Source organism: Penicillium samsonianum (genome assembly GCF_028829775.1).
Source record: "Penicillium samsonianum strain IBT 33392 chromosome Unknown utg000001l_segment0_segment0, whole genome shotgun sequence".
Lineage (NCBI taxonomy): Eukaryota > Fungi > Ascomycota > Eurotiomycetes > Eurotiales > Aspergillaceae > Penicillium > Penicillium samsonianum.
Window position 1 is genome coordinate 3,682,540 of NW_026643259.1, and position 26,314 is coordinate 3,708,853.

The following is a 26,314-nucleotide window of genomic DNA, read 5'->3' on the forward strand; positions in this document are numbered from 1 at the left end:
TGATCTAAATCACTTAGCAGCCTGGAGCCATTCCTGTACCTTTCCGAGAGAATATATGTCATGTTTCTTCTCAGAAGTATAAAACACCTTTTCGTACCATCCCTCCGTGCCCAAAGACTGCAGGTGTTTTCCGAAAGGCTGACACGAATCAAAGTCAATCAACACTGGCGATCCATTCTTCACCATAACGTTATCCGGGTTGATGTCGTTATGAGCTAGCCCCAAGGTGTGTAGGTGCTCCACGGCTGACTTAAGAGATTCGAAGAACTTGACTCTGTCAAGCTGTTGAAAATCTGATGTCGAGACAAACTCGTTCAGGTTTTGATCAAGCCGCTCGAGAACGATCGAGGTGATGTAACCGCGCCTCACACGACAGCCGTAATATCGAATTATGTTTTTGTGAGGGGAGTTTGAGATCTGCTCCATGATGATTGTCTCATCAAGAACGGCCTTAGGGAGATGGTTTGTGCCGATCATATCCTCGTACCACTGTAGGCCTAGTCTTTTCACGTAAACCAAAGAAGAGCCCAGCCCTTCCGGTGCAAGTGTCAAATGGGTGTCCGTGGGAATCTCTGGATAAATATCTTTGTCCTGGACGCGTTGCAGAGATGAATTGAATCCTGCGATGGTCATTTCGCGCGTATTCTTTGACGTGTAGCCGAAGAAAACCTCCTCATCTTCCGTGACATGGTAGAAGGTAGTGGATTTCAGCATTCCATCGCTCCACGACTCAACTATAGTCAAGTCTTGGAGTGATTTTACCATCTCGATCTCATTCTGGGGACTAGCTTCCACAAAACTCATCATAAATGTATGTGTATAAGGGGTGATAAAAGAAGGAAGAAACAAAATGTATTGGTGCCTGATCATAACCAAACCCATTATTGGTAAGCTGGGCGGAGGGGACCGTGCACTTGGTATTCCTTCACGTACAGAGAACAGGATATAGGATAAAGTAGCTTGAGCTGATGGTCAACCTTGGACGATAAATAGATATTTTGGCAGAAAATGTTGATTACGTACCAGTATTACTATACTGTAACTATCAGACCGGAGTCTACGAGGAGTAATACTACATGTGCTCAGATTCCATATCGTTTACGGAGGCTAGCGATGATCAGCTTCAACTCGTCTGTGAAAGGTACGCGTAACCTACATGCAAGAGATGCATAATGTTTTGTATCTCCCAATCCGTGCATCTGAGAGAATAGCGAAAGGTAGAGGGGCCATAAAAGAGAAGAAAGAGAAGGCATTAGAGATTTCGGTTGCGGTTGCTTGACCAAGACCCAAAACTCCCGGGACCTCAATACTATCACTGTCATTTTGCATATAGTTCTCTGAGGCGGTTAAGATCCATTGATTCCACGTTGGGTTAGATACTTACGCCATGGAGCGGTGATTGTATAGTACGTGAACCTTTCTAATGCACCAGCTACAAGAGCTATTTAAACAATGAGCGGGATTAAGTCCACCACATGGGGTAGGGTCTTGACTTCGTCCTCGGTTGCATCCCGTCTTTCACGTCCAGTGGCTTGGGTATACATATCGTTTGACATGGGACCAAGGGCAAAACGGTCCAGTGTGACAGTTTTATTGAACAGAAACCCACAGTTGTTGCAATTCTCTGGGAAAGCAAGGTATCATTCGACTGCTAGCCCTAGCCTACACAGCCTCTCACTCATTGCGCATCTCGAACAAGACAAGGGTGTTTTCATTTGGGTCTGTGTTTGGGGTGTATAGTGCAATGCTGTAAAATACACCTATGATATATTGCCATGTGTTTCACTGCGATGGTTGAAAGTACCACCCTATCCCTATGGCGTAAGGTAGCACAAGATAGCGTACTATGGCGATAATGCTATACAAAAAAAAAAAATTAATTGAGCCCCTCTGTGAAGAGGGGTGAATTCATTAGCAGGAATTGAAGCTGCGCATCGACAACGGGTTCCAATGTTGTTCTGAGACTCCACTCAATATAGTTAAGCGTTGTGGAGACCACGGGAGGTTCCAATCTCCAAGGTTGATACACGTCCCACATTTCCCTTTTCGGCATTAACAAGAATAGTCGGCCGGTTATGCGGCCTTGTTTTTAAGGCTTTTTGGTAGTCTTTTTGGGTAGACCTTTTTTTAGACATCTTCTCCTCCCGACGATTTTGCGAGCGGATGCTTCAGCAAACTGCCGGAAATCGCGCCCCACGTGACTACGGCTGAACGGACTGCGTTAAAGCAGGTGTGTCGCCGGTGGGAGGCACAGGGTTATTGCTTTTTTTTTTTAATATGGCTAGAAATGAAGTCTTGAATATAGGTTAATATATTCAGGAAGTGTCGAGAAGAGTGTTAGATAGTCTTTAGTCAATTAAAGTAAATGGCTCCTTCTACACCCTGTTAAGAGGCCTATTGGTCGTACAGATAAGGCTGACAGTACCGTTTTGATGATTATGTACTTTCATAGATATTCTATTACAGTAATTTCTAAATATTGAAACTCTGTGGTCTCCTAATAGTATTGATCTTCCGGAAGTGCAAGCCACTATCTAACATAGAAAACTATAAATAAGCTGAGCCCCCCTCTCCTACGAAGGAATTTCTATCCCACCTCCAGCCGCTGACCATATACGTACTTACGTTTAACACAATCCACAAACAAGAAGGTCATCCCAAAATGGAAGAATCCGTCATCCTCTCTAAATTCGACAACCTCGTCCAATCTGGCCTCGTCCTATACGACGATAAACAACAAATCATCGAGCACATTGACGGCGACCTCAAAGTATTCATCACATCCCCAACCATAATCCAAATCAAACATTTACTAACACGATTACCAAGTTCCAATTTGTTCTCACTTCTGCTCTCGTCAAAAAGCCCACCCTAACCACGGCCCCGTCCCAGCCCGATACCGACACCCAAAAACCAGAAAAGCGAGAAGGCAGCGACATAAACTCGACGGGGTTCGAACTCGGCGCGCTAGATAGCCACTTAGTGATCGTGAATAAGTTCTGCTTCGCACGGCCCCACCTCATGCTTCTCACGTTTGATGGTTACAAACGGCAGTACGAGGCGCTCGACGAGGCTGATTTGAGCGACACATGGCAGCTCCTGAGCTCCGCGGAGAGCGACTACGTTGCTTTTTACAACTGCGGCCAGAATGGCGGATGCAGTCGGCTGCATAAGCATCTGCAGGTGATGCCCTTGCCGGCAAACAGTTTTGCGGCCTTTCTGGATTCTTCCGAAGAGCCCGAAACCAAGGTTCCATTTCAGTGGTTCTATCGACGTTTTGAGGGTGATGTGACCCCCGCTGTATTGTTCGGAGTTTACAAAGGCCTTCTGGAGGAGGCTACAAAGGTGGGCGGGGGCGATACGACGAGTGCGCCGCCCGGGGCAGTCTGTCCGCATAATATGATTTTTACCAAGAGGTGGATGATTGTGCTACCGAGAAGACGAGGCGCAATTAATAAGGAGGCTGGGGTAAATTCGTTGGGTATGCTGGGGGTGATCGCCGTGGCTACGATGAAGGAGATTGATAATTGGGTCAGGCTGGGGTTGACGGAATCCCTGGCAGAGCTGGGAGTACCCAAGCAGACATAATCGTCTATGTTTAAATAATAGCGGGAATAGGATATAGAGGAGCTTAATCCGCATATTGAGCGGGTAGAGAAGAATATTTGGCTATTTTAGAAGGATAGAAAGGTCCGAGGTTGGATCTAGCCTACGATCTATAAATAGTGCATCCTATTAGAGACTAATCAAGCTCCCAACCTTTGCGTGATCGCATCCCAGTGAACCAGTCCTGCACATATGCCAACCCAGCGTGAGGACCATAAATTTCTGTTTCCCACTGAGGTAACGGGGCATCAAGTCCAGTCTCCTGCAGACATGTTTCTCGTAACTGCTCGAGGGTTCCACCGCGGTCATAGATGGATGACCCACTCAGCTGGGTACGTTCCATCCGCATCTGGGTCCGCAATGCCTCGGTCTCAGCCTCATTTACAGTGAAATCGTCGTTGACAACGGTACCATACGCAACTCGAGCTCCCTCAACTGTGACAAGCTTTCGGTGTACTTCCAGGGCAACCTTTTCCGCCGGACGTGTCAAAGGATCACCCAATCCGCCTCCGCCCCAAGTCACCCACTCGAGGAGGTCACCCGGGTCAACGCGAATATGATCACACTTGGAAGGTAAAATCTCAGTGGGAGGGCTGTCCTCAGACTTGGAGTACCGGTAGAGTATTTTGCGGGATCGCTGTCCGGGCTTTCCGCCCTTCAACCCCCATGGCTTGGTGAACCATCGATCATCGTGGAGACTGAACTCCCCACGGGCCAGGAATCGGTATAGCGTGCGCTGAGCATTACCACCGCGGTAAAATCCGGCGCCACCACTGTCGGCGACGCTCTCGTTTGCTTCAATACGCAACGGGTAGTTGAGCTCTATTATTTCGGTGGGAATGGACTTGATGGCGGGAAAGAGACAGTGGCAATCAGGGCCATCGCCGGCTTGTCGTGCAGGCACACCTCCAAATCCAATCTGGTAGAGCTGGTACCATTCTCCGTCCGGCTTGAATCCAGAGTAAAAGAAGTGAGGTGAGTCACTAAATCCAGCTGCAGCCTGGTAGGAGTCTTGCTTTTGGCCAATCAGGGCTTGTACAATGTCCAAGGTCCGTCCGAGGAAGTGAGTTCGGCATGAGATTGGCGCAGGGCGAACAGGCTTGAGGACTGATCCTTCAGGGATGTGCACATCAATCAAGTCATGGAAGCCGTCATTGATAACTGTGCCCGGGGCAGCGGCTGCAATGAGGTAGTAGCCAATGAACATCCTGAACATTGTCTCCGAGAGATAGAAGTTGATACTACGCTCGCTCTGTGGAGAAGTGCCACTCCAGTCAAATTGGAGCCGGTTGCCGTCCACCTTTTTCATGGAGCAGGTGAGTGCCCAAGGTCCCACACCGTGGCCATCATCATCAACGAAGTCTGTGAATTTGCTTTCCAGGTCATCGAATTGGCGTTCGATGATCTTCGCGAATCCACTTCGGTTCCGGTACAGCAGCTCCGAGCACGCAGCCAGGTATACTTCACTGCCGAAACGGGTGGCCAACTCGCGAACTCTGGTGGCAGCCATAGAACAGGATGCTACAATGGCAGTCAGGTCAGAGCGATACCATGCCGGTTGGCGAGAGTTTCGACAAAGAAGATCGACTATATCTTTATTCATAACACCACGGGTATACAGCTTTATGCAGGGAATCTGCACGCCGTCATCAAAGACGGATGTCGCGTTGATTGACATGCTTCCCGGAACAATACCTCCAACGTCTGTCAGGTGGCCAAATTGCGATGCAAATCCAATGATCCGACCGTTGTGGAAAATGGGCAAAAAGGCAATGATGTCGTTGAGGTGGCTGATGGCACCCTGCACTTGGTAGGTGTCGTTGGTAATAAACACATCGCCCTCCTCGATTGTACCGGCCCAAACATCGAGGAACTGTGTGATAAAACTGCCAAACTGACCAACCAGCATTTTGCCCTCGCAGTCGGTTATGACATTGAATTCATCCTGCTGCTCTCGGATGGCAGGAGACATGCTGCATCGTAGCATCATTTTGTCCATCTCGCCGCGAATGGAGGCCAGTGTCGAGGATATCAGCGTAGGAATCAATGGAGTGCTCTTGACAAGCTCTTTGGCCGACTCGACAGTGTGTGTGGTAGCCGTGGCAGGCTTCTTTTCGAGAGGATTGATCAAAATATTTCCGATGCTATCGATCTCACCGTAGTAGCCAGGTAAGATGAGTGTGTTGCTGTCCATTTCGGAGATAATACACGGACCCATTACTTGGATACCCTGCTTGCTAATCTTCTGACGATCCCACAGGGTTGCCAATTTTTCTTCGCCTTGGACGATGATATTCTGCTCGCCAATCTTTGCGTCTGAAGGGGGAATTGTCCCTTTGCCAACTTGGGGAATGTCAATCCCAGGCGAGGCGTCTTCCAATACAACTCCCAGTCTCATCAATTCAAGCTCAAAGTCAGGTAAGCAGTAAGTGAACATCTGCTGGTGCTGCTGGTCGAACTTTTGTCGCAACACATCATGCCATTTCTCAGTAGTCAGGGCCAAGTCTTCTTCGGTGATCTCGATTGTTATCATCAAAGCTTGGCCTTTGTACCGAAGATCTGCTTGATATGCTGTTTTCCATGACAAGGGCCACAGATCGCCCGCCGTCCTTGACAAGGTATCCCGACACTCTTGCTCTAGTGTTCGGTACTGTTCCCGTGCCTCGAAAACAGGGGTTCCGGAGACAATACGGATGAAGGTGGCGGATTGCTCGTGTCTAAGTTTAGTGGTCACATCACCCTGTGCACATAGGATTCCAGGAGAAGGTGGGATGATCACAGGCCAGGCCCCAAGAAGTTGACCCACGGCGTTTGCATGCAGAGGGCCGGCACCACCGAAAGCAACCAGTGCAAATTCACGAGGGTCATAGCCCTGCTCCACAGAGACAAGCCGCAAGGCACCATACATTGTCTCGTTGATGATTGTGATGATATCTTCGGCTGTTTGAATAACCGGAAGCTTCATCTGGTTCGCAATATCCTCGACAGCAGTTATAGCAGCTTGGACATCCAACGCGAACTCGCCACCCAACAATGTTTTGGGCAAATATCCCAGGACCAAATTCGCATCCGTGACAGTGGCTTGCTTTCCGCCTTTTCCATAGGATGCAGGTCCGGGTGCTGCGCCAGCGCTCTCGGGGCCTACCCGCAAGGTCTCCGTGAGCTCCATGTACGTTGTGATCGATCCTCCCCCAGCCCCCACAGTCTTGATGTCAACCGCGGGCGCCCGAACAGAAAGACTCCCTACAACAGTCTCTCGTCGGAGCTGAGGCTGGCCATTGTAAATTAATGCGCAGTCGGTAGAAGTTCCTCCCATGTCCAAGGTAATCAGATTCTTGTACGGAGTACTCCGAGCCACAACATCTGCCACTCCCTTGACGCCTCCTGCAGGGCCCGACATGAGAATGTTGACTGGTAGCTCAGAAGCGAGAGTCAGACTGGTCAACCCACCATCGCTCTTGAGGACCCGAATGGCCTCACTTTCCGCCGCAAGCGCCTTAGACAGATTGTACAGATATTTCTCGACAACCGGCTTCACCAGCGTATTCGTGCAGGTTGTGACCGTCCGCTCATACTCTCCGACTTCACGCAGAACATCTGCAGAACAAGTGATGGCGATATCGGCCCCAAGCTCCTCGCGGACTGTTTGTGCAACCACCCGTTCATGAGCCTCGTTGCTATGTGAGTTCAATAGCGAGATAGCGATTGCTTCTGGCTTCTGTCGCGCCAGCTCTTTCAAGTTTTGTCGCAGATCCTCGATATCAACTGCCGTAACTGTTTCTCCCTGAACGGACATGCGTTCTTTACATTGAACGACCCGCTCAAGTGGCACTATAGGATCGGGTGGGGTCCAGTGCAGCCACGCACCCAATCCACCTGGGATCTGGGAACGGCGCAAAGCCAATAAATCCTTATGGCCAGCAGTCACAATTAAGGCAGTGCGAGCGCCCTTCCCTTCGAGAACTGCATTGGTTGCGGTCGTTGTGCCATGATGAATGAATTGGAAAGTCCCCGACCAACCGAACTGCTTATTGAGTAATTCACGGGCCTTCGTAATGCCCTGTTGGATCCCAATACTTTGATCTGGGATGGTTGTTGGGACTTTTGCTCGCACTGTCTGTCCATGCGGGGTGAACACGTAAACATCTGTGAATGTCCCGCCAACATCAACTCCGAGTTGATAACCCTTCTCTACGGGCTCTGACATGGTGCAGTTTTGGTATGTTTGCACCTCAATGAATTTTGTTGCGATGAGGGATTAGGGGTGTGATTCTAGGAAGAAGTTTAGAATCATTAAAATTCTTAGGAATCATTGCCTAAGATTTGGGCTAACAAGTCTGCAATCAAAAAATGGGGATGAAGTGTCATTCTTTACCTTGTTCGGCCCAGTGGGGCGCATATTGCCAATGAGGTTGTTCATGCATGGTGGATGTATACCTAGGTGGCAATCACTGAGCATGATTGGCTGTTCACTGCTCTGCGATTACTCTGTCTCCGAGGCAGTGGATCTACCTAGGTAGTTAGTGTTGATTAAGTTAACTATTGAGCACTCAGTCCTCACCAGTCCATATCCAAAGGAGCAACCTCGTGGTCAATAAGAGATAGTCAAAGGCAGACTTAGGCAACTGATATAGCATAGTCCCTGTGCTTCATTGATACAACAGAGAAACAGTCAAGATGGGTATTTATTAGAAGACGCCTACCTGTCAACTATTTGACAGTCCACGGGTACATACACCCGCAGACAGGTGCATGGGTCTAGTTACTCCAGGGCTTCACTGCTAGCTGCCAGGAAGCACTCGTCACACTTCCTTTTTCTTTCTCCTGCAACATCCTTTCTACCTTTGCCATCTATCAAAATTTTTTTCTTATCTACCACCATTTCACCGATTCACAATGCAGCTCGACGATCCTCATTTCCTTGTTGACCGTGAAGACACCACAGTCAATACCGACGAGAAGAACGAAGCCGAAGATTGCCCCGCCTTGCCCCGCCGAACCTGGGTCATCAGCAAGAAGTTTGGCGAAACAGCCATAGTCATGAACCAAGAAGGCATCAACTATGGTCGTGGCATTGGATACACCGCGGGTAAATTCCTTTGCAATCGTGCCGATGACCCGAGCAAGAAGCCCGCGTTTACGCGCATCTATGCCCAACTCCCCATCTATGGCACGGAGTATTCTAAGCCCGAGACTCGAGCACAACAGGCCGTCCCGACGAAATCAATCACTGAGCTAGCGGCTTTGAAGAGACTGAAGATGGGTTGTGATGTTGTCCCCGACCTGCTCGGTTTTCAAGAGGAAAAACAAGGGCCCGGTGGCTTTGTTCCTGGGGGCTATATCACATATGTCGTTTGGGAAAGGTACCTGGAGAGCCCCTCGACTATGAGGAGTTCTGGGAAATGAACGACTATATGTGTGACTCTATTCAAAGGAAGTTCCGGTGAAGCCTACTCGTATGTTCATCCAACCACTTTTTCTATTTGTCGTGTCTGAAACTAACCTGAACGCATCGATTAGAATGCTTTTACGCTGCGGCGTCCAGGTATGCATGGTTTCAATGTCGAAGCTCATTCTTGATACATCGACCGGAGAAATGTATGTGATGCTCAGTACCCCTTGATTAAATAGCTTATACTCAGGTATTTTAGGCACATCTCGGGGTTTTCGCAAGCCGCCTTCATTGAGCCTACTGAAGGGTGGTCCGTTGCTAACTTTGCCTTGTTCGGACTCGGCAAGCCACCTGAAAAGGATGAATGGTGGCTCGAGACTGAAGGATGGGAATGGTGAGACTGAATTTAAAGGTTACAAGGTCGTGAATGGGAGACAACCTTTAATCGAGATTCGTATCCACTGGTCACTTCCACTTCATCAAAACGAGAAAGACCAAATAATACTCGCGATCAGAATTTACACCATTTCTACTCATTCTCGAACTCCGCCCGAGCAGCATTCCTCGCTTGCCGAAGCGCCATATGCGCAACATACATAAAATCGAGTCTATAGATTCGCATCAGCCGTTATAATTCACCATCCATGGATGCCCAGGTGGTGCATAACATGGGCGCCCGTCCTCGGCCACGGCCGCCACTTGCCCCATTGGGGTGCCGCCGCTTTATAAGGCACGAATGTGAACGCTCTATTACACTTGAATTAACAATCAAATTAATCATTCCAGTTCAATGGTCAAGCTGTCTAATATACACTGACAAAGTCGTTTTCCTCGTATCGTTCGTTAACGGCGGCTGTTCTAGATTCAGTACAAGCTGGTGACTCTTTTCAAAGTGGGCTTCAAAGCCCACGAAAGTTACCGCGTCCTCTTATTCTCTCTCTTCCGTAGTATACTATTAGAATAGGGAGGGGGTAAAGTGCTAATCAGATTATCTCCGGTCACCATGTAGTATGTTAATTAAGGAGGCTTTTGTCTTTAGGATCCAAGCTATACAGATCCTAGCGTAACGAGAAATATAAATATAATACTTGATACCTATTATATAAAACTGCCAAGAAAGCCGAGGTATAAAATCCTTTTTAAAATTGCTTGAACGACGATCTTTTAAATGATTAACGGAGTTTCACTGTATTGAAAGGGGAGAAGGGGAAAGACCCGGTAATAGGGTCCGAAGTGGGGTCTTTGGTGTTCTGGTGATCCGACTCCGCCCCACTGGTACGAAGTGGTATTGAGACTACTGACTGCACCAGGAACCATATATAAGGATCCTGCCCACTATCGTCTTGTCAAATGATTACTCAAACAATTACTCAAACCATTCTCTGAATTTCTTCGTATGTCATCATGGGCAAACCAAAGAAGCCCCAGACCCCACTGGACCAACTGCCAATTGAAGCGAGACTCAAGATCAACAAGTACTCATCAGATGCGTGCAATGCCGCAATTCACGGGCAACAACTTCCAGTCGCACTGGGCTATGAACTGACTCGGTTGTCTGTCATTCGTGGCATCCGACACCACCATGGTTTCGCCCAGGAGCTCCACGGAGTGACGCCAGAATTCACCCGAGCCTTGAATGCCCGGGATATCATGAGCGGTATTATCCCGACCATATCTGAGCCCAACGAAACCCCTTACTGCATTTGGCATCCAGACGTCCCGCATGAGGGTACCCTGCGAGCTCTGATACAACGATATCCGCAAATGCTATATCATGCTGCTCGTGCCTGTGCGGTCGCTGGATATATTGACCTGTATAAGGAGCTCGACCCACTCCCAGAGGTCCACGTCGCAGAAGAAGCGTCTTATGCAAGCGCGGAGAGGGGCAATAAGGGCAGTCAGGAAATTTACCAACGCATTATATCCCAGCAAGTGAAATTCGCGATTATGGATGATTATACGCGGACGGTGGATATTGCCAACCCTCGAGTTGCATTCCTGAATGGTGATACCGCTGTTTTTTCAAGTCTTGGGGGCGGACGGGAACATGTAGATCCGAAGGAGATCTCACATTTCTACCGGGAGCACGGGGACCGTCATTATACCTCAAATTACTTCAATATTACAGAGGATTGGGGTATAGACGACCACAACCATAAGGCGCTAGACGCCCCCGAGAGCTATTTCCCACTCCTATATGGGCCGCTGCCGGTGGATCTCCCGCCTGTCAACAAGGATAAATTGATCGTGATGGCCGCGTATTTGGGCGATATCGATCGCTACGCGCGTCTACACAGACCACAAATGGTTCGTGGCGAATTCTTCTGCATAATCCGAGGTATCTACCATAATTCGTTCTGGGCGAAATGGTGGAGCACACAAGTCACCGAAGACGCGAACACTAGGTTTAGTGAGTTTGAGACAAAACAAATCCAGCGTGCAATCAACGCTCGACGAATCATGTCGGATGATGTCACATGGGTCACGGCGGACACGCCGAAAGATCTGCTCCCTATGAACATCTGGTTCCCAGGGCGAGCTTGTGCAGAAACCTACGAGAGACTGGCTCGCATTAGGCCAGATATGCTGCGGCAATGCCTTCACGCCTGTATTGTTGCGGATTATCCGGAAATGTGGGACAAGGTACTACTGCTTTCCTCCGCAGGGCCTGCTGATAGCCAGACGGCACCGGCAGAGAGCGAGACCCAAGAGTTGAAACTTAAACAACTTTCTCGGCTTGTTGGCCCCGCAATGTGGATGGAAGCCAAGGCGTCGTATAACAATCACTACCGGGAGGACATTGCGGCGGCTGTCCCGGACAAACTTGAGTCACTTGAACGGGAATCCAGCTATGTCTCGAGATCGCTGTTTCTTATGACCTCGAAAGAATGGTATTTCCCAAGGTCGGACAGGACGCACAGATGGGTCGACAGAAATGATCCGGTACATATTGCGCTGTGGGACCAAGGTGAACATGACGGGGTATCTGTTAGAATTCCGAGTATAGATTTTGCTATATTTGCTAGGGATGCTGTTGGTGTGGACCATGATATTTGGAGGAACGAAAAGGATGGCCGTCTTGAACTGGACGAAGTTTATGAATTGCTGGAAGCAGCTGAAGTTTCTCACCGAAGCGTGGCTCAAACCTAGCATGGCAAATGGCCACAGACATCTTTCTTCTAATTAGTGATATTTACATGTCTCCTGTAAACCCCAGCATAATTCAACCACATTTATTTCGAGCATGACTTCAAGATAGTCCCCCTGGCCTTTATGATCTGTTGGATGTTCTCGATGTGATTGTTTTGCTTTCCCAGCTCCTCCTGCCTCCAATTCCTGAGTTCAGTCTTCAAATTGAAACCAGATTCTCCAGCGTTAGAGGGTTTAGCCGCATGGATCCGATCACCCGCTGCCTGTAGATCCACAGCGGCATATTCCAAGTTATTGCCCGTACAGACCCGTTCGCTCGTCTCAATGACCAACCCCTCTGTTACAGGGCCACGTCCGCCCTCAGGAACATCACCAGTTGGAACATGATCCTTATCAAACTTTTCGCGAAGCCAGTCGCCAGCGGAGCGTTGAGATTCCGATGCACGCATTGCCTCAACTCGTTTCCGTGAAGTCAAGATTTGATCCAAGGGGTAGTCGTTCACACTCTTTCCGGTGGCTTTGTCGCGAATCAATCTTTTTGGGTTCGTTGTTAGCCTTTGCCTTTCTTATATTTGGTCTATGAAGACCGGACTGCAGTGGGAAACATACTGCGAAACTTTCACAAACAGATCCGGTACGTTGTAGGCTTTCTCGCACACATGATACTCAGTATACAGTCCATTGACGTGACCATGGTCAATAATTTCGGCGGCTGTGTCTGCATTTATATTGTGTGCATTGATGGTATCAGGAAGCGCCCGAGCATTGGCTCTCTGCGCGTCGTTAGCTGCAATGTAGGTGAGGAACTGCCTCAAATTGCAGGATTGGCCGCCAGCTAGTTCTTTTCCGCACATCTTCGCAATAGTCTTAGTGCCATCTGATGCCTGATCTAGCTGGTACGCATACCAGTAGAACATGCGTTCGTAGGCACCAGAAATGCCAAAGGCGGCGGCATTTGTTGTATATAGAACTAGGAGAAAGAAGATTGGAACCTTCATTTTGGAAATAAAGCCGGGAAAGAAAACCAATAAAGACAACGAGGTAAAAGCGAAGACTGAGGAAGTCTATGATTAACTTCGAGCTTCCTCGCTTCTTGTAATTGTTTTTGTTGCGACAATCGTCCGAGCCCCTGTAGTATGTCTCTTCGGCCTCGGAAACGCAGCACATTTCTGGATCATCGGAAATTAGCATGTTGGCATATTCTAGTTGTTGTTTCACTGTATTTACTAGCTTTTCCTAGCTGCTGTTTTCAAGTGGATCAATACTCTGGATGGATCAATACTCTGGACCCCGGGTTACTACAGCCGACTCCGCCCCCGGCCCCCGGGGGCTAAAGTCGTTCTATCCAATGTCGATCCTACATTGAAATCGTACTAGACAATGGCTATCTTAATAAAACCCCCCACTACGGAGTACTCTATGCAAAACTTGAACAGTAGTAGCGGGATAGCCCTCCAAGCCAAGAAGCTACAGCCGGGGCTACCCGCAAAGCAACATCCAGTGCTTATGCGATGTACTGAACAAGCTTTGGGAATGTCTTGGTAGTGGAGGAGCAATGTGTACGACTACAGGGAAGCCAACTTTGAACACTATTCCCCTAATCGGCTAAACCATACTCCGTATATCACTGGGGCTTGTTAGTTGCTTCTAGGCCCCCAATTCCATCAAATTTTGCCTAGCCGTCGCGTTCTATACATAATAGGTAAGAACTGCGAGATGGGTGCAGGAGACAGAGAGTTGCAACTAAGATAACGTCTTGGCAAATTTAATTTTAAGCAAACTGATCGCCAGGGCTTAACCTGTACGGGAGACGTTTTGGCCAAGTTCGACATGTGCTCTCTGATTTTAGTAGCTGAACAAGGCTAGCTTGCCCCTTGAAATCAACGAGAAACACGCAGTATCCAATTGCCGGATGTAGTGAATCGACTTGTGGAGCCCTAGGGTCGTATTGTTGGGATGGCTACAGAGTAGTATAGTGCTGGAAGGGCGAAAGATGCAGCCGACTAGGATGTGATGGCCAGTGATTCCCTCTTATCTCGGAAGCGTTGGTAGAAGAACATGTTAGGTGGAATCTCCTAAATCTCTTACTGACTACCGGGTAGTCCTATTTTCATTCATTCCGTTTATTATTTATTTTGAGGCTATCGCCTAGTTCAGGTTGCTTTCCTGTCTGACCTGACTATATTCTTTCAACTTTGTTATGAGTTTTTCTTTCCGCCCTCTTTTTCCTTTACTTTTTTAAGCACTCCTACCAAAGCTAGCCTTAGGGGCTAGGCAAACCCAAATATGGGCTTGTTGGCACACCTCACTGCCATAAGCCAAGTGGCCGTCCTGGTCGCGGCAGCATCTTCCCATGTTGTGACCGATCCTTATGTCGCAACCCAATGGAACAGATGCCCATCAACATGCGATAGCGCCGACTCCAAGGACTGGGATTACTATAATGGCTTGCGCGTTCTCAAATCATGCGACTTGCCAATGCTGCTGAATATAGCCGTGAACAGTCCCATCGCAAATTCCGGCATGCGTCCGGAGCTGTACGCCTGTTCCTTGCCCAGCGGTAATAGCTTTAAGTCTACAAAGGCCCAAGTCGCAAATACACCAAGCACAAAATACTCAGCCAAGGATGTTGAGATGGAGATGGCGTGGCGTGGCGAGGAAGGAAACCAATACTCCCCTCATTCCGAAGCTGCAGCCCGACTTGTGCAAGCTCAGTTTGATCAGCCTGCTGGGCAAAATGCCACAATTGCCTTTGGGTATTCGAGTGGAGTCGTCTTGGGAGTTTATGCTGGCTCTATGATGGATAAAAGCCAAGACAAGAGCATACTGGGATATTTTCTAGAGAAGTTGCGTCAAGGGGAACTCAGCACATCTGGTTCTATGATGCAAGTCTGCAACAAAGACCGCCCGGCAGCTTACAACCTTGGTGTCATATCCGAGGCAAGCGCAAACCCCGAAGAAGCTCTAGCCACCGTACAAGCAGCACTCGCAACATGGAACCGAGGCGATTGTGTGGAGGGATACAGTGCAAGTCGCAAGTCGCAAGTTGCAGTGGCTGAAGCCATCGCTCCAAGCCACGGCAATAGCTCCCATATCAGCTCCCATGCTCGTGCACATGTTAAGAAATCATTCCTTGGAATCCAGCCCCGCGGAGAATGCAGAACTATTATAGTCAAGACTGTTGATGATTGTAGTGAGCTTGCGAGCCGCTGTGGAATCTCGCCCGCCGACTTCACCAAGTACAATCCGAGCAAGACTTTGTGCTCCAGTTTAGTCGGTGGCCAGCATGTATGCTGCTCAGCTGGAACGCTTCCTGATTTCTCTCCGAAGCCTAACGCGGATGGAACTTGCGCAACGTACACGATTCAAAATAGTGATTACTGCTTAACTATTGCTGCTGCCCATGCTATCACGGTTGATGATATCAATAATTGGAATGCGAAGACTTGGGGTTGGCAGGGCTGCCAGAGCCTCCCACCTAACGGTAAGTTGTGAATTCTATTTCAAAACAAGACTCATTACCTATGTGATAGAAAACTGATTCTGACGGGGAAACAGGGAAGATGTGCGTTAGTAAGGGTGATCCGCCTATGCCTGCAGTTCTCAGAAACGCTGTTTGTGGACCGCAAAAAGACGGGACCAAGAGACCGGCTGATTGGGATGATATTGCGGGACTGAACTCTTGCCCACTCAATGCTTGTTGTGATATTTGGGGGTAATTCAGGACTGATCTCTTGCATTTATACCATCGGACTAATTCTAATTCAATTGACAGGCAATGTGGAGTTACACTCGAGTTTTGCGTCGCAACAAACGTAGGTGCTCTCGAATTCAGTTACCCCAGCACTTGTACCTTTATACTTGCTTTTTGTGGTTTTCTGTCTCCTTCATCTTTGTCAAACGATTCAAGGTTTACCAATACTTACACCGAATAGTCTACCACTGGCGCACCTGGAACGGCCAAAAACGGCACGAACGGATGCATCTCGAATTGTGGAACACACATAAAGCTGAATAGTGATGCTCCATCCGGGCCTACCATCATGGCATACTATGAAGCATTCAACAACCAGCGACCGTGCTTAAACCTAGATGTCCAATCCATTGACGAAGTGATGAAGACCGGCGGTGAAAATGGCTCCCTTGAGATCGATTCTGCATGGAGCTACATTCATTTCGCTTTCGCCAATATCACGGAAGACTTTAAGCCCGACGTATCCAGCGTCCAAGATGAGTTCGACAGTTTCAAGAAGTTGAAGGCACCCACCGGTTATGAAGGTGTCATCAAGCAAAAGATTCTCTCTTTCGGTGGTTGGTCATTTTCGACCGACATCGACTCATACGCCATCTTCCGAAAGGGAGTGACGGATGCTCAGCGCTCACTCTTCGCCACCAACGTTGTGAGCTTTGCCAATGATAACAATCTCGATGGCTTGGACTTTGATTGGGAATATCCTGGGGCGCCTGATATCCCAGGGATTCCCGCCGGTGACCCAGGCGATGGCCAGAGATATCTCGAGTTTTTGAAGGACGTTCGAGACAAGCTTCCACTGGAAAAATCCCTCTCAGTCGCTGTTCCTTCCTCCTACTGGTACCTGAAGGGATTCCCCATCAAGGAAATTTCGGACGTTGTGAGCTACATCGTGTTCATGACCTACGACCTCCACGGTCAATGGGATTGGAACAATACCAACGCCGCTGACGGGTGTGACGGTAGCGCCTGCCTCCGATCTCATATCAATGAGACTGAGATTGCGCTCGCATTCTCTATGATTACTAAGGCCGGTGTCCCTAATAACAAGATATTCGGTGGGGTTGCTAGCTACGGCCGGTCGTTCGGAATGAAGGACCCATCCTGCTATGGCCCGGAGTGCCACTTCACCGGCCCCGAGTCAGGAGCTAGACCCGGTGAATGCACTAAAACTGCGGGTTACATTGCAGAAGCAGAGATTAACGAATGGCTTAAGGGCGGGGACAACATCACCACCTACTACGACAAAACAAGCGCATCTTTGATCTCTTACTCTAAGGACGGTAATTGGGTTTCCTATAATAATAAGGCGAACAGAACCTCACGACTTGTGGATTGGTGGATCAACGGCCATTTCAAGGGTACTGCTCTCTGGGCACTGGACCTTACGGAGTTCGTATCTGAAAATGCGGACGGCACGCGTATATCGCCCATTTATCCGATCAACTGCACACTGTCTTTTGACAACCTCGATGACTTGGAATCTGCGTCTGGTATTGATGATTACTGTATGAACATATATATCCTTCAGGCCTTGTCTGGAAACCTCACGGCATCGCTCAGCAAGTATCAGAATGAGCTGGACGACGGCTATGATAAGAAGTTTGGCTGGTACGAAGAAGCAGTGCGAGGATCAGCCCCTATCTCTCTGGCATCCTTTTTGGCAAAAAATGCCACCAAGTACTTCGATTGCACTATAACCGACATGGGGAAGAATTACACCGACAGAGGCTGCATTTCCGTCGACCAGTTCAAGACCGATTGCTACTGGACTGCACACAACCGCACACTATTTGAACAGGACCTTTTTGAGGTATCTGGCATTTCATCAGATTGGTTCACATACGAGACATACGAGGATACAGGTATCCGTGGTGCTCGGACTGGGGACGTATGGAACGCCGAGTATTACGGCCAGCCGCATTTGAAGAAGGATTTCAAGATCAACAATCCCAAGGATGCGATCTCAAAAAGAATGGCAAGCATCACAGAGCTCCAGTCGACTTTGGATTTCACGGCCTTCCTCGCCAACGAGTCAATGTATATGGGTGACGTGAGTGATGCCGTGGATGGTGCATCGTTGGCTGTGTTCATGATATCAACCTCTGTGACAAGTATGTCGCAGGTTGCAGACACTGGACAGCATTATGAGGATGACAAGGTCAAGAACATGATTCTCATGTTCGTCACGGCGGTCCTCTTCATCATTCCTGGTCTTGAAGAAGGGGCTGTGGCCTTGGAATTGGCGGAAATAGCAAACATACTCAGAATGATTGGCACTATCGGAGATGTGGGAATGAGTGCTTACGACGTTGTCCAGGCTAAGGATAATGCACCAGCTGCTGTGTTCGGCGCTTTACTGGGTGGACTAGGTGCTCTGAACATGTTGAAGGCCCCGGGGAGCCTTGGAGTAGCAGCTAAAGCAAGGAGGGGGATGTCTGCCGACCATATTGAAGCATTGGGAGTTGAAGTGAAGGGAGGACTGGGCCAGGTGGAAAAATTGATCAAGACATGCTTTTAGGCTCACTGATCATGTTGATGAAAGAGCTTGGGGAGATTTCAAGATCGAGATTTGTCACGTGTGCAATGTCTATCAGTAGTTTAATTTCTATTTGATATTTCTGTTCGAATGTTATATCTCAGCACTTCCATGGTTTCGACAGGCTCAACAATCTATATTCCCAATAAGGATAGGGCGACATGACTTTTTATAACCACCTCCCACAACACCCATTACTCCCGTGATGGTCAGTTAGCGAGTTTAATCCGTATGTAACACTCAGGGGCGTGTTCGGTTTTACTCAGTGAGCATTACAGAACCACTAAACGGGCGCCGTGAGATCGACCGGCTCAGTCGGGAGATGTTCTCTAAGAAATGCCCAGATCGCAATCAGGGGCACCCCATGACGCATCGCCGTGGCATCATCCCACGAGGAATGTAGGCCCAGCAGAGCACCATCCGACCTCCGCAGGAGCGGCGCGCCAGAATGGCCCCAGTAGGTCCAGGCGTTGTGTTTCAGAGTGCCGATATCTGAGTTGTCCTGTGGGTCCGTACCGGCTACCATGCCGCATAGTCGACCCCGAGAGAGTTCGACCAAATCATAGGCAGTCTCGCGCGGAGAGACCGACTCCAGGTCGTCTGCCCCCGGTTGCCCGATGCAGAATATTGGAGAGTAGGTAGACAGTGATTCAGCGACAGGGACACAAGTGAAAATGGGTTTCACCAAGCCTCTGCACTGTTCGTCGAAGATCTCAATGCGGACGATTTTAGCCAAAGCTAGATCACGGCGCTCATCCCACGCCCGACATTCGACTTGAACGGCGAGCCCATTATAATAGAGCAGCCATTTCAGGCGCTCGGCTTTCCATTCTTCAGGGGTCTCGCCGAAACAGTGCGCACATGTCAAAATCCAGCCGCGCGAGTCGATACATACGGCGGTGCCAGCTTCGTGCTGAGCAAATATCAGCGTCGATGCTAGTGCTCGTGTTGCGTGGCAGCTCACGTCCAAGGTAGCCTTTGCGGTCAGAAAAGCCGATTCTCGCAGTCGATTCTGTTTTTTACGCAAAATTCGCAGATCGCGCCCGTTCAGCCCTGGGAGACGTGCCAGGCTTCGGACGATGGCTGGCTCGGCAGGGGTTGCCGCGGACGTGATGAAACGGACCGGTTCATGAATCTCATCCTGGAGGCTGAGCCCATCCGTCTCAGACGCAGGGGGCTCCTTGCGGCCCGATCGCAGTTGTCGGGGCATCGTTTTTCTCTCACCGTCGATGCTCAGGTGTTTGTTTATCTCGATGGACGACCTAGATGCTGACTAAGTATACCCTAAGCCCGTTCAATGAGCACACCTAAATGCTCCTTGAGCAACCCTGGGTATACTCAGAGCGTTCATTGAGCGCCTGAGCACTCACTGAGTAATCACTCTGTGCCATGAAATACTCAGTGAACAGCCCCGGAGCTCCAGGGGTAGGCCGGTCAGGGTACTCGGAGGCTTAATTTAACTCTGAGGTCAAAAAGCGGCAAGAGGTGAGCACTAAAGCGGAACGAGTGCCAGGTGTTCATCGTACATAATTTTATAGATGCTAGTGACGCTAGTCCCGAACTAGATAAAGCCGCTTCCTTAAATCGTTAGAGGCAGGCGGTCGAGGGTGGCATATCAGCGATAAGATATGGCCAAGCCAGCCCTGGAGATTCGAAAGTTGGAACATCTTCTCCATCTGGGGATGGTATCGTGATCAAGGATTGTCGACAGCCGCTGACAATGGCGCTCCAACAACGTGAGTGATGCTGTCTCGAAGCTTTTGAATTGGTATGCTGACAATAACGCAGATGAGTCCGCGCCAGTCGCGCCTCAATCCTCGTACGCCCTCTGCACGTGGAGTGGGCTATATGATCTTGCTAACACCCTCTTAGCTTGTCCTTTACCCAAGGGTTTCTTCTCGGTCAGCTATCAGTAGTACTTCTGATTGGCGCTTTTATCAAGTTTTTCATTTTTGGTGAAGCGCCACCCCCTCCGTCCCGGGGCATGTCAAACCGCACAACCCACCGCCGCTACAGCTCGGTCTATAGCCCCCCTCAAGATAGCCCAAAATCATTACGAGAAAAACCATCCACGTCAAATGTTCTTCGTCCCGTACCTTCTACCTCTACAAACACCCGCTCTATCCTCCGCAAAACCTACTACAGCGCCATTCCTACCAACCCTACGAGCAAACATGGCCGACACCGCATGCATCACTCCTCACATCAGCCTGAGTCGCTGGACTGGTTCAATGTGCTCATTGCGCAGACAATTGCTCAGTATAGGGAGACAGCATATTCCCTCAAGGACTCGCCGACTTCATCAATCCTCAGCTCCCTAACGGCGGCCATGAACAACCCGGAGAAGAAACCATCCTTCATAGACAAGATCAACGTCACCGATATCTCACTAGGCGAAGAGTTTCCGATTTTCAGCAACTGCCGCATCATCGCCGTTGATGACCCAATGTCAGACGGTGGACGGCTACAGGCGCTACTGGATGTTGACCTGAGCGATGACAACCTCTCCATTGCTGTCGAGACATCCATGGTTCTGAACTACCCCAAACCACGCTCTGCCATCATACCAGTAGCGCTATCAGTCTCGGTTGTGAGATTTTCAGGAACACTTTGCATATCCTTGATCCCAGCATCGACCGAACCGCCAGAACCACTTCAAACGCCTTCCGGATCACCAGCGCCCCCCACATCAGATCCAAGGGACAATGCAGGGAATCGATCATCTGGTCCCGGAGAGCAGACAACCTCACAAGACCACCTCCCACCAAAAAGCAGCCCGAAAAGCAACGTCGCTTTCTCCTTCCTCCCAGATTACCGCTTAGACCTCTCCGTGCGCTCACTCATCGGATCCCGCAGCCGACTGCAGGATGTACCGAAGATAGCCCAGCTCGTCGAAGCGCGAGTCCACGCATGGTTTGAGGAGCGTGTCGTCGAGCCTCGAGTGCAAGTCGTCGGACTTCCAGACCTGTGGCCGCGCATGGGCAGGACAGGCGTCCGACCCGGCGAGGACTCGGATGCTGGGTCAACGGCACCACCGCGCAGCGCTGGTTCTACCGAGGCATCAGGGCCGCCCCGGTTCTCTGATGATCATGGTCGGGAGCCGGAGGGGCTGCGGTTCCGTGGAGGCCTGGATGCACGGTTAGGCTCGCGCACAAGTAATTTCAATGTTGATATGGGTGGCTTGCGCAGTTCGAGTATGACGAGGCAACAGAGTGGTGGTGCTACGAGTGACCATTTTGATATGCCTGGCGCCATGCCGGCGGGTACGCCAGTGGGGACGCCTGGCATTCCAGACAATTGATATATGTAAATAGTGTCGTTTGACTACTCCTACCCACTTAGGTATGGTTTCGATTGATTCACTGTGGGTTTGCTGTCCCCATGTACATTTACAGGCTCTATGCAACGGAAATGCCATAAGACAATATCCAAAAAATCCCATTTCCACCGTTCAGTAGTATATGTGCAAAGAATTCAGTCATAACGCATCTCAATATCAAAGTGACCCATCCTAAACAGCCGCAGTAGGACTGACAACAGTTTCCAGATAAGTCTTGCGGTGCGGGTTAACATCAACCTCCGCACCACGGTTCAACGGCGTCCACTTAGGCTCGTCTTGGAAAAGACGCATGGCCTTAACGTACTGCAAAAAAAAGGTCAGTCCCATCGTCCAGAAACACAAAAATCCAAAGAAACATACGTTCTGCTCATTGGTAGTAAACCGATGGTAAATCCCCGCAGGAAGAATAATCATATCCTCCTTAACAAGACAGATACGAATCCACTCGTCCTCCTGTCCACGCACATCAAAGTATCCCTCCCCATCGAGAATATACCGAATCTCCTCATCCTCATGCAGATGCTCCGAGAAGAACGACTTAACCTTCTCCTCGTAGATGGCGCCCATAGTCGCAGGCGACACGCAGACCTCGTCGCGGTTACGGTATCCGCGCTCCGCCGCGATGGTGTCCACCGCCGCGATCGTCGGGCAGTGCTTGTATAGCACGCCTAGCGAGGCGAGCTTCTCTTCTGACACGGCACGGCCGGAGTCGTGCGGCTCGCGCTGGTCGCCCTGTAAACAAATGACATCAGCGTTTGTTCTAGTCGCAGGTGGGCTGTACCTGGAAATGCTTGGAAAGCTGGGTACGGCCCGATTGGCGTGTGTTTACCTCAATGTTGTCGTACCAGTATGCCTTCATTTTTGGGGATTTTTTCGCTGATTGAGCTGGTAGATTTAAAGATGTAGAGAGGGGTCAGTCGTAGAAAAAACGTCCAGATCAGCTTACAGCTGAACATCAGCAGCCCCGCAATTGGCCGATGGCGCAAGCGCTTATGTCATTGTGTGACCGCCCTCGGTGTTAACGGTTATAAGTGCGGTCACGTGATGAGATACAATTTTCCTTATCGATTTGATTTGATCCTCAAGTTTGTACATACCTGTTTTTTTGCTTAACATTTGCATTGCATTCCGCCATGGCTTTTCGAGCACGGTCGGTCGCTCTGATGCGTCAGAGCCGCGGGCTCCGCTCATTTATGGGCCGGAGTCGTGGTTTCGCGACTGTTACGGATAATACACGGTTCGTGATTTTCCCTGTTGTCAACTGGAGAGCTATGCTGATTGATTCGTTTATAGGACATACGACGTTGTTGTTATTGGCGGTGGCCATGCTGGATCTGAGGCATGCGCTGCTGCTGCTCGTTCTGGCGCGCGCACCGCATTGGTCACGCCCTCGCTGGAGAATATCGGTGTCTGTTCGTGCAACCCCAGTTTCGGCGGCATTGGAAAGGGAACGATGATTCGCGAGGTGGATGCAATGGACGGTGTTGCGGGTCGAATTATCGATAAGGCTGGTGTCATGTTTCGAGTCTTGAACCGTTCGAAAGGGCCGGCTGTTTGGGGACCGCGTGCGCAGATCGATCGCGATCTCTACAAGCGGTATATGTCCGAGGAGCTGGTTGGCACGGAAAATCTGAGCATTGTGGAGGGCAAGGTGGCTGATATTGTGCTCTCCACGGAAGGCATTGAGAACACCCCCGGTGCTCAGGGCAAGATTGTTGGCGTGCGGTTGGAATCAGGGGAGGTCATTCCTACCGGTCGTGTGGTTATCACTACGGGCACTTTCCTGGGTGGTGAGATTCATATTGGAATGGATGTGTTCCCTTCGGGGCGCATGGGTGAAGCCCCCACATACGGTCTCAGCAAGTCCCTCCGAGAAGCTGGCTTCCAACTGGGACGATTGAAGACGGGTACACCACCTCGATTGGATAGGAAGACCATTGATTTTAGCGCGCTTGAAGTGCAAAAGGGCGACTCGCCGCCTCATCCTTTCTCCTATCTCAACAAAACCGTCGAAGTGGGCGACGAAGGCCAGCTTACCTGCTGGATGACCCATACAAACGAAGCTGCCCATGAAATCATCCGCGCCAATCTGGACAAATCCATCCATATTCGTGAGACTGTGCGCGGGCCACGATACTGCCCATCCCTGGAGTCAAAGATCATCCGATTCAAGGACAAGACCCAGCACCAGATATGGCTTGAGCCAGAAGGCTTCGCACCAAACGACGTTATTTACCCTAATGGCATCTCAATGACCGTGCCTGCAGATGCCCAATACGCCATGTTGCGAGTAATCCGCGGTCTCGAGAACGTAACCATGCTCCAGCCCGGCTACGGCGTCGAATACGACTACATTGACCCGCGCAACCTTCGACCAACCCTAGAGACAAAACTGATCAACGGTCTATACCTCGCCGGTCAGATCAACGGCACAACAGGCTACGAAGAAGCAACCGGACAAGGCATCATCGCAGGCACAAACGCCGGCCTCGAGTCACAGAACCGATCACCCCTTACCCTGACTCGGTCCGACGGCTTCATCGGAATCATGATCGACGACCTCATCACCAAGGGTGTCTCAGAGCCTTACCGCATGTTCACGACGCGAAGCGAGTACCGCATCTCCACGCGCTCGGACAACGCCGACCTGCGTCTGACTCGCATGGCCCGCGATGCCGGCATCGTCTCCGACAAGCGTTGGAGCCACTTCACCGATACCGAAGCGCAGATCCTGGAGCTGCAGACTCTTCTTGGCAACACGAAGCTCTCGTCGTCTGCTTGGTCCCGCAAGGGCTTCAAGGTGCGCTCTGATACCTCGATCCGCTCAGCGCTCGATATCTTGTGTCTGGACGGCATCGACATCAACACCCTGATCCCTACCATCGAGTCTCCTACGGGGACGGCATATACTCCGTCCTCGTTTCCGCCGGATATCCTCACCCGCGTCGCCATTGAAGGCCGATATGCGCCGTACCTGAAGCGACAGGAGAAGATGGCTGAGCGGTTCCAGCAGGATGAGAACTTGCTGCTGCCAGCGGATTTGGATTACAGTAAGGTTCACGGCATCAGCAATGAGGAGCGGCAGGTCCTTCAGCGTGTGCGACCTGTCAGTGTTGGCATGGCAAAGCGCATTGAGGGTGTGACGCCTGTTGGCGCTTTGCGGTTGCTGATGCATGTGCGGAAGGGCAGTGGGTTTTCTAAGGAGATCGATGGAGAAGACCCTGCTGTTGCTGATGTGCTCCGCTTGTCGCCTTGATTCTTGAATATCTAGACGTGACTCTATGGGACTCTTTTCTTTAATATTTTGGCATAGCGGGAGCGACTCGGCGCTGGATGTGCTTTGACTGTACAATATCTACATGTATACTATTTGATCTCTGATGTGCATATTTGCAATTGATATCCAAACATACGGAATATCACAATTCTTCAAGTAACCATCATCATCTACTCAACCCAAGCCACACTAAAGTGCCAAAGTACCATTTGTCCAAATAGGGCAAACGGTCTCAAACAACCTTGGAACCTCATAGCTACTGGTAAACCCTAAGCATAAACCACCAAAAACAAGCATCCCAAACCTAAGCAACCATCCCAACAATCATCCCTCCTAAAAACACACCTAACCCAACGCAGAAACATACCTTGGACCCCACCTCCCCCAGAACAAAACACGCGAGAAAAGGCAAAAAAAAGCAAAAAGAAAAAGGATAATCACAGCCACGTACCCTCGAGCCCCGGGTCCGATCAAACCATCAACCCGAAAACCCGAAAACCCAAAATCAAGCAAGGGGGAGACACCGATCAGTTCCTCGCGACAGGGATGTCCCAAACTCCGGGACGAGATACTTACGACCAAATTGGGACACGACAGCCCAGAGCCAAAACCAGCGATCCTTCTAGCCCATCCAACACAAATTGGTGCGCTCAAAGAAAAAGTCTCGGTGCTGAGATTCTCGCGCAAAAACCCACCCGCGCAGCGCACACACCCCGACCACCATCTGGTGATCCTGATTGCAGCGCGTATCCGCAGTATCCAATCTCATTTCCTGGTCCAGACGTGACGAACAACAGTTACCGAATCAGGCCTCGTACATGACGACTTCTGCAAGCCCGTCCAATCCACTCGAGAAACCTTGTGCTTTGTTTGATGGATGCACAAAGTATTGGAATGGAAATGTGGTGGCGTGCATAAGCCGTTGGCCGCGATCTGATCTCACCTGTTTCTTTCCAAGAAAACGGTTGTGCGAACCGCTTGTTGTGTGGTTTCCATTGGTGTTCCGCTCCTCCGACACTGTGAGGTGTACCAAATCACAAATCACATCGCCGGTAAGCCCGGGGGAGGGGCGGGGCGTTGTGGTGGTTAGCTGAAAGCGTGAATGGTGGATCAGCGAGAGCGTTCGATCTATCGAATTGATGCATCCTGGCTCTTTTGGTAAGCGCTGTACATCATCCTTTTTTCTCCCCCTCGGAGCATGTACATGTATTGAGGGGTGATTGTTATCGGGGGGTTGGAGGGGGTCGTAAGGGGGCAAT

General features: G+C 50.0%; 11 protein-coding genes across 11 annotated transcripts; 6 read left to right on the plus strand and 5 right to left on the minus strand.

Moving 5' to 3' along the window:
- Nucleotides 1-9: 9 nt before the first annotated feature.
- Nucleotides 10-807, minus strand: N7471_001405 (uncharacterized protein; the record flags this gene model as incomplete). The annotated part of the gene is made up of 1 exon (XM_057274126.1): nt 10-807. One exon carries the CDS (start codon nt 805-807, stop codon nt 10-12), a length of 798 nt encoding a protein of 265 aa, XP_057142305.1.
- Nucleotides 808-2,662: 1,855 nt separating this feature from the next.
- On the plus strand, nt 2,663-3,588 carry N7471_001406 (uncharacterized protein; the record flags this gene model as incomplete). The annotated part of the gene is made up of 2 exons (XM_057274127.1): nt 2,663-2,770; nt 2,830-3,588. 2 exons carry the CDS (start codon nt 2,663-2,665, stop codon nt 3,586-3,588), a joined length of 867 nt encoding a protein of 288 aa, XP_057142306.1.
- Nucleotides 3,589-3,742: 154 nt separating this feature from the next.
- On the minus strand, nt 3,743-7,813 carry N7471_001407 (uncharacterized protein; the record flags this gene model as incomplete). The annotated part of the gene is made up of 1 exon (XM_057274128.1): nt 3,743-7,813. One exon carries the CDS (start codon nt 7,811-7,813, stop codon nt 3,743-3,745), a length of 4,071 nt encoding a protein of 1,356 aa, XP_057142307.1.
- Nucleotides 7,814-8,502: 689 nt separating this feature from the next.
- N7471_001408 (uncharacterized protein) lies at nt 8,503-9,396 on the plus strand (the record flags this gene model as incomplete). The annotated part of the gene is given in 4 exon segments (XM_057274129.1): nt 8,503-8,958; nt 8,970-9,049; nt 9,127-9,204; nt 9,258-9,396. 4 exon segments carry the CDS (start codon nt 8,503-8,505, stop codon nt 9,394-9,396), a joined length of 753 nt encoding a protein of 250 aa, XP_057142308.1.
- Nucleotides 9,397-10,402: 1,006 nt separating this feature from the next.
- On the plus strand, nt 10,403-12,148 carry N7471_001409 (uncharacterized protein; the record flags this gene model as incomplete). The annotated part of the gene is made up of 1 exon (XM_057274130.1): nt 10,403-12,148. One exon carries the CDS (start codon nt 10,403-10,405, stop codon nt 12,146-12,148), a length of 1,746 nt encoding a protein of 581 aa, XP_057142309.1.
- Nucleotides 12,149-12,231: 83 nt separating this feature from the next.
- Nucleotides 12,232-13,146, minus strand: N7471_001410 (uncharacterized protein; the record flags this gene model as incomplete). Its single annotated transcript, XM_057274131.1, has 2 exons — nt 12,232-12,682; nt 12,758-13,146. 2 exons carry the CDS (start codon nt 13,144-13,146, stop codon nt 12,232-12,234), a joined length of 840 nt encoding a protein of 279 aa, XP_057142310.1.
- A 1,288-nt stretch (nt 13,147-14,434) lies between these two features.
- N7471_001411 (class V chitinase) lies at nt 14,435-18,420 on the plus strand (the record flags this gene model as incomplete). The annotated part of the gene is made up of 4 exons (XM_057274132.1): nt 14,435-15,632; nt 15,707-15,863; nt 15,924-15,963; nt 16,084-18,420. The coding sequence occupies 4 exons, from the start codon at nt 14,435-14,437 to the stop codon at nt 18,418-18,420; spliced, it is 3,732 nt and encodes a 1,243-aa protein (XP_057142311.1).
- A 301-nt stretch (nt 18,421-18,721) lies between these two features.
- N7471_001412 (S1 family peptidase) lies at nt 18,722-19,648 on the minus strand (the record flags this gene model as incomplete). Its single annotated transcript, XM_057274133.1, has 1 exon — nt 18,722-19,648. The coding sequence occupies one exon, from the start codon at nt 19,646-19,648 to the stop codon at nt 18,722-18,724; it is 927 nt and encodes a 308-aa protein (XP_057142312.1).
- Nucleotides 19,649-20,116: 468 nt separating this feature from the next.
- mmm1 (ERMES complex subunit MMM1) lies at nt 20,117-21,739 on the plus strand (the record flags this gene model as incomplete). The annotated part of the gene is made up of 3 exons (XM_057274134.1): nt 20,117-20,174; nt 20,227-20,257; nt 20,311-21,739. Exons 1-3 carry the CDS (start codon nt 20,159-20,161, stop codon nt 21,737-21,739), a joined length of 1,476 nt encoding a protein of 491 aa, XP_057142313.1. The 5' UTR covers nt 20,117-20,158.
- Nucleotides 21,740-21,762: 23 nt separating this feature from the next.
- Nucleotides 21,763-22,753, minus strand: N7471_001414 (acireductone dioxygenase (Ni2+-requiring)). Its single transcript, XM_057274135.1, has 3 exons — nt 22,608-22,753; nt 22,139-22,510; nt 21,763-22,081 (listed from the first exon to the last, which is right to left on the minus strand). The coding sequence occupies exons 1-3, from the start codon at nt 22,635-22,637 to the stop codon at nt 21,950-21,952; spliced, it is 534 nt and encodes a 177-aa protein (XP_057142314.1). The 5' UTR covers nt 22,638-22,753; the 3' UTR covers nt 21,763-21,949.
- Nucleotides 22,754-22,807: 54 nt separating this feature from the next.
- N7471_001415 (tRNA modification protein MTO1) lies at nt 22,808-25,034 on the plus strand (the record flags this gene model as incomplete). The annotated part of the gene is made up of 2 exons (XM_057274136.1): nt 22,808-23,015; nt 23,072-25,034. Exons 1-2 carry the CDS (start codon nt 22,912-22,914, stop codon nt 25,032-25,034), a joined length of 2,067 nt encoding a protein of 688 aa, XP_057142315.1. The 5' UTR covers nt 22,808-22,911.
- Nucleotides 25,035-26,314: the final 1,280 nt, after the last annotated feature.

What these genes read in the sequence shown, in the direction of transcription:
- N7471_001414 (XM_057274135.1), bottom strand. Translation starts at nt 22,637, where the DNA reads ATGAAGGCATACTGGTACGACAACATTGAG. An exon ending in ACTGGTACGACAACATTGAG is followed by an intron (nt 22,511 to 22,607) that starts GTAAACACACGC and finishes ATTTGTTTACAG; the next exon opens with GGCGACCAGCGCGAGCCGCA. An exon ending in TTACTACCAATGAGCAGAAC is followed by an intron (nt 22,082 to 22,138) that starts GTATGTTTCTTT and finishes TTTTTTTTGCAG; the next exon opens with TACGTTAAGGCCATGCGTCT.